The following is a 12,430-nucleotide window of genomic DNA, read 5'->3' on the forward strand; positions in this document are numbered from 1 at the left end:
TGTTCTGCCACCCTGCCCAACCAGGGAAGCTGATTTCATAACCATGCCTATTCCTGAGAATAGCAGTTAGTAGTCCTAGTCTAGGAAGCCTGACCAACAGATCCACACAACTGTGGCACCCAACCTCCAGTCGCACAGGCAGGGAACACAGCACACAGAATGTTTTTCAGGATCCTACGTTAGGCCACAAAACAAGTCTTAGCAAATTCAAGAAAAAATGAAATCATGCCAGTTTTCCTCTCTGTCCACAGTGGTATGAAACTAAAGATCACTAACAGGAGGAAAACTGGAAAATTCATGAACACATGGAACTTAAATATTCTCCTGAACAACCAATGGGTCGAAGAGGAATTTAAAAAGTATCTTGAAACCCAATATACCAAAGCTTACAGGATACAACAAAAGCAGTTCTAGAGGAAAGTTCATAGCTATCATGCAAACATTAAGAAAATAGAAAGATATGGGGGCTCCTGGGTGGCTCAGATGCTTAAGCGTCTGCCTTTGGCTTAGGTCATGATCTCCAGGTCCTGGGATCCAGCCCCGCATCAGGCTCCCAACTCAGCGGGGAGTCTGCTTCTCCCTCTCCCTGTGCTCTCTCTCTCTCTCAAATGAATATATCTTTTTTAAAATTTTTAAAAAATTATAAAAAGGAAAGTGGATTTCAAATAACCAGCTTTACACCTTTGGGACTTGAAGAACAAACTAAGCTCAAAGTTTGCAGAGGAAGGAAAGATTGGAATGGAAACAATGATTAGAAAATGAAATACAGGGCGCCTGGGTGGCTCAGTGGGTTGGGTCTCTGCCTTGGGCTCGGGTCATGGTCCCAGGGTCCTGGGATCAAGCCCCGCATCGGGGTCTCTGCTCAGCTGGGAGCCTGCTTCCCCCAACTTCCTCTGCCTGCCTCTCTGCCTACTTGTGATCTCTCTCTCTGTCAAATAAATGAATAAAAATCTTTAAAAAAAAAAAAAGAAAATGAAATACAGAAAAGGAAAACAATTTTTTTAAAAACTAAGTTGTTTCTATGAAATAAAATTGATGTCTTTATGTAGACTAACGAACGTGAGAGGACTCAAATCAACAAAATTTATAAACAAAAAAGATTCCAGCTAAACCACCAAAATACAAAAGATTATATGAAACTACTAGGAAAACTACACCAACAAACTAGACAACTGCAAAGACATGGAAAAATTCATAGAAACATACACCCTACCAAGACTGAGTTAGGAAAAAATACAAAATCTGAACAGATGAATGACTAGTAAGGAGCTCGAATCAGTAATGAAATATCTCCCGACGAATAAAAGCCCAGGACCAGGTGGCTTCACTGGTGCATTTTACAAGACATTTAAAGAATTAGTGCCAATCCCTTTCAAACTTGAGGTGGTAGAAACACTCCCAGTTCCTTTTATGAGGCCAACATTATCCTGATAGAAAAGCCAGATAAGGACACTACAAGAAAACTACCGGCCAATAACCCTGACACGTACAGATGCAAAAATTTTCAACGAAATTACTAGCAAATTGAACTCAACAGCACATTAGAAGGATTATTCACCATAATCAGTGGTATTTATCTCTGGGATCCAAGGATGGTTCAGCATAACACAAGTCAATAAACATGATACATCACACTAATAGAAAAATAATGATCATTTTGACAGGTGCAGAAAAAGCGTTTGACAAAATTCAACATCCATTCATGATAAAAACTCTTAACAAATGTATAAAAAGAACATGCCTCTATATAGTAAAGGCTATATATGGCAAACCCATACCTAACATCATGCTTAATGGTGAAAGTTTGAAAGCCTTTCCTGTAAGGTCAGGAAGAAGACAAGGGTGCCAGCTTTTACTACTCATATTCAACACAGTACTGGAAATCATAGCCAGAGTAGTTAGGCAAAATAAAAGGCATCAGAATTAGAAAAGAAGAAATAAAACTATTTGCAGATGATATGATTTTATGTACAGAAAATCCTAACAACTGTACCAAAACAAACAGATCAACAACTCAGCAAAGGTACAGATTACAAAATTAACATACAAAAATCAATGGTGTTTCTATATACTAACAATGAGTTATCTGAAAAAGATGGAAATGATCCCACTTATAATAGCATCAAAAGCAATAAAATACTTAGTAAATTTACTCAAAGAGGTCAAAGATCTCTACACTGAAAACTATAAGACATTAATGAAAGAAATCAAGTAAGACACAAATGGAAAGATATTCCACGTTCATGGATTGGAAGAATATTGTTAAAATGTCCATACTTTCCAAAACCATCTATACATTTACTACAATCCCTATCGAGGTTCCAATGGCATATTTTACAAAAGTTTAAAAAAAAAATCCTAAAATTTGTATGGAACCACAGAAGACCCTGAATAGCTAAATAATCTTGAGGAAAAAACAAAGTTGGAGGCATCACAATTCCTGACTTCAAACTATATAATAATGCTGTAGTAATCAAAACAGAATGTTAACTGGCATAAAAAATATACACATGAACCAATGGAACATAATCCAGAGTTCAGAATTAACCCCCCACCTATACAATCAATTAATACTTCTGAGGGAGGGCGCCTGGGTGGCTCAGTTGGTTGAGAAACTGCCTTCGGCTCAGGTCATGATCCCGGACTTCCAGGATCAAGTCCCGCATCGGGCTCCCAGCTCCTGGGGGAGTCTGCTTCTCCCTTTGACCTTCTCCTTTCTCATGCTCTCTCTCACTCATTCTCTCTCAAATAAATAAATAAAATCTTAAAAAAAAAAAAATATTTGCTAAGGGATCCAAGAACACTCAATTGAGAAAAGACTATCTCTTCAATAAGTGATACTGAGAAAATGGGGTTTTCACATGTGAGAGAATGAAACTAGACTCCTCTATCTTGAACCACTCACAAAAATTAACTCAAATAGAATAAAGACTTAAACATGAAACCTGAAGACATGAAAATCCCAGAAAAAAACCTAGGGGAAAAGTTGTCTTGACACAGGTCTTGGCAATGATGTTTTGATAAGACAGCTAAAGCACAAGCAACAAATTAAAAAATAAATGTCAAACAAAAACTTCCACACAACAAAAGAAGCAATCAACAAAATGAAAAGACAACCTATATGTGAAAAGGAGAAAAAAATATTTGCAAGCTGTATATCTGATAAGGAGTTAATATCTAAAATATATAAAGAACTCCTAAAATTCATTAGCAAAAAGAGAAAAAAAGCAAATAATCCAGTTGAAAAATGGCCAAAGTACCTAAATAGACGTTTTTCCGAAGAAGATACTCAAATGACCAACAGGTGCCTGAAAAGGCACTCAGCACCACTCATCGCTAGAGAAGTGCAACTCAAAACCACAATGAGCTGTCGCCTTACACCTCGTAGAATGGCTGTCCTCAAAAAGACAAAAACAACCATGCTGGCACGGTCTTAGAGAAAAGAGAAGCTGGGTATGCTGCTGATGGGAATGTAAGTTGGTATAGCCACTTTGGAAAAGACTATGGAGATTCCCTCAAAAATTAAAACTAGAACTACCCTACGATCCAGCAGTTCCACTTCTGGGACCATCTGAAGGAAATGAGGACACATGTTGCCGAGATGTTGCACACCATGTTCTCTAGCAGCATTATTCACAAGAGCCAAGAAAGGGAAACAACCTCGTGTCCATCAGTAGATGAATGGATAAAGAAGTGTACACACACACACACACACACACACACTGGAATATGATTCTGCCATAAAACGGGAGAAATCCTGCCATTTGCAGCAACATGATTAGACTTTCAGGGCATTATGTTACCTGCAGCGAGTCAGACAGAGAAAGACAAATACTGTGTGATCTCACTGATATGTGGAATCTGAAAGTACCAGCCTCACAGAAAACCTGCTACTTTGTTGCCAGGGGTACAGTGGTGGGGGGAAGTAAGGAAAGGGGGACACAGACTTCTGGTTCTAAGATCGGGGAGTACTGGGCATATAATGTACACGATCAATGTAGCCAGCAATGCCGTATGGAATGTTTGAAGGTTGGCAAGAGTAGATTCTAAAAGTTCTCATCACAAGGGAAAAAAGTTGTAATACACGTTAACTGAATTTATGTGATAATCGTTTGCTAGTACATAGATATGTCAAGTCATTATGCTGTATGCATCAATATATCGCATTAGAACTGGAAGAAAATAATTTGTTTTCCCATCTGTGCGAAGTTGTCTCTCTGCCAGTGTTGTCATTTTACTTTATGATTGACCCTCCAACATTTGGAGTAGAGAGAGTTCAATCATAATTCCAACTATTTTCCTAAAAAAAAAAAAAAAAAAAAAAGATTTTTTTCTTATATGAGGACTTTACTGTTTGCTTGAAAAGCATGATTCTTTGACTGAAAGGAATATACTCCAAGATAATTGCAGTGAGACAGTAAGTTAAAATTCATGATTTTGTATTTTAGCTTATTCATCTTAGTTTTCTATCATTTTATTGTAATTTCCATAAAGTTGGGAGATTCGCAAATGTATTTAATTGTAACCCTCCTTTAATTCTGGTTGTACTGCTACACACTGAATGCATCCCTTAAAAGTCTTATGTGGCAGCCATAAGCCCCAGGATGGTAGTGTCTGGAGGTTGGGCCTTTGGGTGGTGACTAGAGTTGAATCAGGTGGTGAGGAGGGACTCTCATGATGAGAGTAAAACTGTGTTTATTCTTTCCCCTCTAAGTATTGTCAGGGAAACGCAGAGAAAGAGAGAGAGAGAGACACTTAGATATATATCTGTCTCCTAAGGGTCTAGTCCCAATAATCCAAAATTGATAGTCTGCATACAAAAAAAGCAGAAAGGAATTTATATGCAACTACAAACTAGAGAAATAATTTTGTGCTCTTGTCCTTTGAGCCTTATGTAAAGCCAGGATTTTAATCAGTTTGCAGAATCTTAAAATGCGTTGTGTCAAACTCAGGTTGTTGTGCGTATATGTCCTGTTCTCCACTGGGAAGTTGGCAGGCCCACTAGAGCATCCAGAATTGTCTTTATGAATAAATGGTTTGCAGCACTCAAACTGTTGCCAGGAGAGCCAAGGCCTCTTTCTCCAACAGATCCCAGATAGACTTTGTCATGAATCCACGACCGCCACCCTAACCCACTATCCACATAATCGTGTCTAGTTTTGTAAATCTGTGTGCCTATTCGTATAATTTGGAAACTTGATCTCAAAGAAGTTCCAAATTATTGAAGAGCCAAGAGCTTCTGACGCTGAATTATGTATCAGGTGCACTCCATATTCTTGTGTGGTTTTACCTTATAACTTGGTGTTTGCATTAGTAAAGGTGCTGAAAACTCTGAAAAATAAGTACTTTGAGTTTTAATAAGGAAACTGTGTTAACTGGTAATTACTAATTACCATTGTCCTGTAATGAATGCTATCTCTGAATTTTTAAATTGCTTTTTCAAGATTTCCTCGGAAAGATAACAAGCTCCCCCTAGTGGGAAGTGAGCATTATAATGAGTTATTCCCCCAAAGCAGTGTAACTTCAGAGTTACATTTTGTAACGGAAAAGGGCTCCTTTTATTTTTCTCTTTGAATTTTAACCAAGAGAATAATATTGGTTATCATGGAATGTGTATAGGACAGTCCTGAGTTTGCCATCATGTTGAAGAACTGCTCCTACGTAATAAAGAAAGTGAAGTTACCTCAGCTTAAAGCCTCAATGCCTCGGCATTCGCTCCAGCTAACCTGTTAAACTATCTACCTACATGGAATTAGAATTTACTTATCAATTACATATATATCACTTAGCACCTAACCTTTTACTTTGATATTTGATAATTAAGTAGTTAGAAGATTATCTCTCATCTCTTGGCCTCATTTTTATAGCTGGGCTTATGGCTTCCTCAAGATTTCACAGTTGGAAGTTGGCTTCGACCTTTGAATTCCTATTAATTTTACAGAAAGCAAGCCTTGCTCATTTTTGCTTTTCTTAATTTATGAGAAAAATATAACCAAAATCCCATGCTTTTGTGGAAGTAATTAGCTTTCCGCCCCATATCATTCAGACTTGAAGCTAAAACTGCATCTTCATAGAATTTAATAACTTATGTAAAATGTTAATTCTCAATCATCAAGAAAAGTTATAACTGCACCCAGGCAAGGAAGTAAGTAGCACATTACAAAATGGGTTTGGTTTTACAATTGGTAAGGAAACAAAAATTTAAAAATTTAATGAAATTTTGTCCGAGAATGGCATATATCCCAGAAGAGTTAACAGCCAATAACTAACTCCCGGAAGAGCAGTTAGGGCAAATTATGGAAACTTTCAGTTTTGAAATCCTACAAGCTATGTTTCACGTGCCCCACATCTTACAGAGCTTATGTCAAAGCACAGGCTTCCCTGCTTTTTGGTAACCGTTGACAAAGTTCTTCCACGCTGAAGAAAGGTTGTCTCTCAGTAAACATTTTGTTTTATCGTTTTCTTATAGCGAACAACATGCTTGGCTTTGGAACACTGGTCAGTACTTCCAATACCTATGATGGGTCTGGTGTCGTGACGGTAGAAACGGACCACCCGCTCCTCTGGACCATGGCCATCAAAAACTAACCCAGCAAGTGGCATCCATGGCCGGGCCTCGGATTTACCTCATTTGCTGCTGACTTACTGCTCCACAAGAAGAGTTCACCTTGGTTTACAGAAATTTAAACCTCTCCATGGGATGCCCCCTAGTTTTAAAGATGTTAATGTTTCGGGAACCCCAGGTAACACAAATGACAGATCTGAACTCTACAGTGAGGGAGAAAAATTATTTATAAAGAAAGTACATAAGCTCCATTACATTCACTTGGAAAACCAAAGTGGGTCATTCCCCTACAAAATTCAGTACCGGTTATTAGCATTCCATTTCTCCTAGGGAATTGTTTTTAATTTTGAAGCGAGACTGTTCTCTGCTGAGGGTCTCTGGTGTCCTCCACATCAGCTGCCTCCTGCCCATCCTTAAATCCTTACGCCGAAGGCTCCGTCTGGTGTTTATGAACGCTGGAGTCCTCTCTGTAACATGGGGAGAAGTTCCTTTGGGATTGGGCTGTGAGGACGGCGCCATTTCTGGCCTTACTACTGTCTTTGGTGTCATCGTTTAAAATAAATCAAGAGTCGCTGACCTAATTATTAAATTTGAAAACAGGCAGGACAGCCGTAGGTGCCGAGACAGGGCATGAAGGGTACACGACAGTTCATAAAGGGCTCCCGACACTTCACCCCCTCAGCTCTGAGGTGAGAGCAGTAGGCTCCCGCCGAGCGGCCGGTGCAAACTGCCCTCAGCCGAGTCACAACCGAGGCCGGAGATGCCGTGCAGAGGAAACTCGTGCCCGGAAACGGAACGGTTTCGGACATACCGAGACTGAAGAAGCAGAGGTCCACAATCCCCAAGTTAATGCAGAGCGCCGGGAAAGGAGCGTGACCCCAAGTATAAGAATCTGGGTCTGAAGGCCCGAGCTCCTGGCCCCGTGCGGCGTTCACCCTGGGAGGGGAGGGCGGGTGGTGCCCGAGCGTCCCTCCCCCGCCCGCCGGGACCGGGCCGAGAAGGCTCGGCGCGGCCGGCGCGGCCGTTCAGACCGCCTGGGACACCGAGACACGCCCTCGCTTGATGTTTAATGAGCCCCTCGTCTCCCTTCTTACCCTCGTCCGTCCATTTCCCAACCCAACGGTGCCGCAGAGCCGCGGCGCGAGAACCCACCCGCCAGGTTTTGCGAACGCGCACCCCCGTCTGCTCTCGGGGACCCGCAGCGCTGTCCACCCGGTGCTGCGACGAAGCAGGAGGCAGAGCCTCCGCGCGGTCGTGACCGGGTCCCAGAGAGGGCGGTTGTAACGACGACGCCAGCGCAGGAGACGGGAATCCGATGTCAAATAAAAATAGTTACCAACCCGTGGGCGTGTCTGTGTCCGTTTTTAAGAAAACAGCCCGTTTTCTCAGCTGTATTTCATGGTCACAGTCTCATAATCAAAAGGAAAACAACGGCCCGGAGGGTGGCTACCAGCGACAGCACCGGGCTCCGCGGATCGGGAGCCGCGCGTGGTCGTCGGGCTGCGGCGCAGGGAGGGCGCGCGCTCCCACGGCCGCTGCCTGCGCCCGCCCCGGACTCGCTGCCCGGCGTGGAGAGCGCACCCGGGGAAACGGGCGGATCGCGTTCGAAGACATTTATAAGCTGGAGAGAAAAGGAAGGAACTGCCATAGTAGAGAAGGTGAAGAAAGCCGGTGGGGGACGAGCCTCGGGGAAGCAGGAAAAAGCGCAGGACGGGGCCCAGGTGAGCCGCCCAGGCCCTGCGCCCCGCGCTGCGCGGCGTGGAAGGCCCCACTGCAGAGCCCGCGCATGTTCTCCACCGGACGCACGGCCCAGAGCTGCTGTCCCCGCACGGCCCACCTCCCGGTTCACCGCAGGCACAAGGGCAAAGAAGCCAGGGCCAAGGTCACTCGAGGCCCTTTAACTAAGAACCTCCAGGGGAAAAACTTAGGACCCGAGCAACACCTGCACCAGAAGCAGCTGGAAAGGAACAGAGAGGAGGTGGGTAACGCGCGTGGCACTCTTGACACTCGTGAGTACTTTTCCTTTCACTTGAAAGCCGAGGCGCAGCCATTACATCTTCATCACCAGAACGTATTCTCAGCACGTGAAAGAAATGACTATGGTTTTAAAAATTTACCACAAAATAATGCATGTCCTATTTCTCCTGAAAATCTTACCACTGTTAGTAAGTGGACACTTAGCAAAAAGAATAGAGTCTCTGAAACGCAGTAAGCGCAAGGGGGCAAGCCCGGCGACAGCCCACACTCACCGACTCCGTATGGCGCGGGAGCCACAGGCTCTGTTCCAGGGAAGGGCGCCTCCCCCCGTGTCCGGCTACTGCACAGCTGGGTGTCTGACCCCATTCCATTCCTTAAAGCTACCGAAGTGCTATTTTCCTTTTTGCGCTTGCTCGCCACATCATCTAAACACGTACCTGTTCGGTTTTTTCTAACAGCAGGAGTCGGTAGAAGGTGAAATCTCAGGGCCCCAGGCAGCCCCCTTCCCACCCTCCTGCTCATTTTGGATCCTGACCTCCAGCTCATAGCCGTGAAGGACACAGGAACTGGGCCTGCTGGCCAAGTGACCTGTGTTCCTTGGACCCTTTGACTTCAATCTGTTTTTTCTTTAGGTGGGTCGGACGTTCGGCTTTTATAAATCTAGTGATGGTGACCCCAAAATAACATCTGGTCACCTACGTCGCTGGCCACTGAAAGCACGCTCTGCTCACTTTTCTCCACAGGCGGCTGGGAAATGACAACGGCTACAGCTCCCGGAACGCTGGTGGGAGTCACAAGGGACTCTGAGATATAAGCTGTGTGTGGTCCAAGGAATTCGAAGGGGGCCGCTCTCCCAGATGGGAGATGGCCAGGGCAATACGTCTCTATTCCTGAATTTTTACTAAGACAGAGCGAGGTTCCCTTGGGATGGGAGCTGGTGCCATGCCGGTAGTCACAGGGGACTCTCAGAGCGAGGGGGAGGTGGCCGGGACCGCATGCACATTCAGGAAGCTAAGTGCTCACCACTTGTGTTTGCTTCCATAGGTGCGGAATACGTTTTAAACAGACCTTGCTTACTACCCTTGCTCAAATTCACACCTTCCAGAGTTTTATCTGAACAGTCAAAATAAAGCAGCACATGGATTGGATGTTATTGAGACAGAGGATATAGGCCAAGTCAGTAAGCAGTAGGAAACTCTATTCCCCAGGGTGCCATGGTTATAAAAAGGGTGTGGTCTGAATGGTGACTTTCCAACTATACTGATCACAACCCACTAGAAATACATTCCGTCATACAACCCAGACACACACAAACGTGCACACATGAGTGTGTGCACAGGGGCGCCTGGGTGGCCCAGTGGGTTAAGCCTCTGCCTTCAGCTCAGGTCATGATCTCAGGTCCTGGGATCAAGCCCCACATCGGGCTCTCTGCTCCGTGGGCAGCCTGCTTCCCACCCCCCCCAACCGCCTGCCTCTCTGCCTACTTGTGATGTCTCTGTCAAATAAATAAAATCTTAAAAAAAAATGAGTGTGTACATACACACACAATATGCTTTAGTAATTTTATTCTAAACTGAAATGGAAAACATCCAGAAATCTATTCTATATAGAAAAACACACAGGGGTGGAGTGGAATGCATAAAGGACCTTCTAAAAACTGTGTATGTAAACACAAGATTGTGCATCGAGCCTACTCTTCCTAAGACAACAGGAGTCTAACTCACCACTTTATCTTCCCCCCTGTAAGGACAGGCTTCATTCTTACCTGCGTGCTAAGAGGAACCACCTACCAGTGACAACAGCCTGAATGTGATACTATTTGGGAATGAGAACATCAATTTAACTTCATTAGAAGTGGGGAGGAGAGCTAGATTATTTAAGTTGTGTCTAAAACATTCTTCTCAGAATAAAATAAATGATCCTTCCACCCGGAAAGAAATGAAAATCAAAGCCACAAGGTCAAGCCATTCCCAGGGAGTCAGTGTATCGGGAATGGAAAATCCCTCGCACTTACAGTACACGTCCCTTCCTTGCCCACGGCAGATTTCACTTATCAATCATAGTTTTCTTTTTTGATGAGCCCCCTTCTGAGCCTCATCTTAGAACAGCTCTCCTGGCAGGCACGATCAATTACTCTCCATTGGCTTGGCGCCCCTGGAGGCTCAGAGCTAACGTGTGATCTTCCCACTACACAGACTGGTGATGCTCATGACCCCAGAAAGAGGTCATGGCAACATCATTTTCTTCACAGGTTATGAAGGACCTGTTCACTGTGTACTTAATTCTACCCCTGAAAGCAAGGACTTTGTATGCAGCAAAATAAAAAGAAAGGTTAATGCCACCCCTGCCAGTGACTTGAAAACCATAAACAAGACCCTGAAATCACTCAGAGTTAAGAAATAAGAAATTTCTCATAATAGACCTATAGATCCCCGAGAACCAAGAAATCTAAGCCACACGATACTGTGTTAGTCCAAAGGTGGGAAAAGGTTTTTAACTAACAGTAAAAGGCATTGATAAAAGATTACAAACCATACCTTAAATACTGCTTTTAAAAATACCTCCAAATCCTAAAGACTAGTGAGTATTTCATGGCGGGGTAGATTTTGAACAACAAACATGGGAAATTAGGGATATAAAATTCTGCAGAACTGAACAGAGCCCATCGGGGAGGCATAATTAAGTTTGTGCTTAGCTGCTTACCACAGTGAGTCCCCTGCTAGACTACAGACCCCCTGGGAGCACGAACTTCGTGATTCACTGTATCTGCTCCGTCCTTGGTCTCCGCGTCGGGGCTGGTCGGCAGCAGGTGTTCAGGAAATCAGTGTGTGGAGGCACTGGTGCACCAAGGAGCCTCCCACCTATCCCCCGGCCCCGGGAACAGTGCGCGGCTTCCCAAGTCCCTGGGAACTGCTATTCTTTTCCTTCCTATCCTGCATTATCTAAGATTTAAGTAGATCTGCTCAAGTTTCACTGAAATAGGTTCCTCAATCTGAAAGATAAAATCCCCAATTCTAGATTGGACAGACCGGGTTATATATACCTGCCCACTCACATATCTGAAAAAGGAAACAATGTTCAAAACACCAAGACCTGGTTTAAAGACCTCATCCAGAGCAAAGCCCAGCTCGTAACAAACTCAGAAGGCCAGGGAATTTTAAATTGCTTGAAATAGGGAAGGAAAAATGTAAGCCATGAGGCAAGAAAGGACAGAAGTTTGGGAAATCGGTACGGACTAAAAGAATCAAGGTCAGAATAAATGAAAAGAGCATGTGTGATTGACCTAAATTGCCAGGAAAAAAAGAAAAAAAGGAAAGAGTATGAGATTAACAAGTTTTTCAGAGTTAGAAATCTTGTGGCTGGACCTATTTTCAGCTTTGGAGGTTCAAGGAACAACCCTGGCTGTCCGAAAGTTGAAGTAGACTGCAGACAAGAATATATGTTATATTGAAATACTTGGAGACCATGACATTCAATTCCGATATTCTCTTTGTGTTTACATCTACTTGTTCACAAAGTACACCTTCAGCATGCACAAGAAATTAGTCTCAGGAGTCTAAAACCATTTTTTAAAAATGGTGTGTTATCTCCAACTGAATTACCCTTACTAAACCTCATTATTTGTCATTCTGACTTAGTGTTCTCTATTAATAGGTAACACTGTTAATTAACTTTTTAAAGAGTATAAATGCCACAAAAGGATTTTTATTTAAAAATTACCTTATCCAAAAAACCTGTCTTCCTATCTTATTTATGTAGTTACTCAGCAAATATTTGCAGAACGCACGACCAGGCTATGTTACGTAAGACACTCTACTCACACAGAGATTCCTATACCTCGTCCCACCAGTTCCTGCTGGATAACCCCGATGGTTTTACTATCGTCTG

At 43.3% G+C, this 12,430-nt stretch overlaps 1 protein-coding gene across 1 annotated transcript in view; it reads left to right on the plus strand.

Moving 5' to 3' along the window:
* TPK1 (thiamin pyrophosphokinase 1) overlaps positions 1 to 7,040 on the plus strand; it is a 343,243-nt gene extending 336,203 nt beyond the window's left edge. Inside the window, exon 9 of the mRNA XM_032866795.1 lies at positions 6,470 to 7,040. Within this exon, the coding sequence (XP_032722686.1) occupies positions 6,470 to 6,588 (119 nt within the window). The 3' untranslated portion in view covers positions 6,589 to 7,040. The remainder of the gene's footprint in view (positions 1 to 6,469) is intronic.
* The last annotated feature ends 5,390 nt before the right edge of the window (positions 7,041 to 12,430 follow it).

The sequence above is a fragment of the Lontra canadensis genome, unplaced genomic scaffold (assembly GCF_010015895.1).
Source record: "Lontra canadensis isolate GAN:19392208 unplaced genomic scaffold, GSC_riverotter_1.0 scaffold2, whole genome shotgun sequence".
NCBI lineage: Eukaryota > Metazoa > Chordata > Mammalia > Carnivora > Mustelidae > Lontra > Lontra canadensis.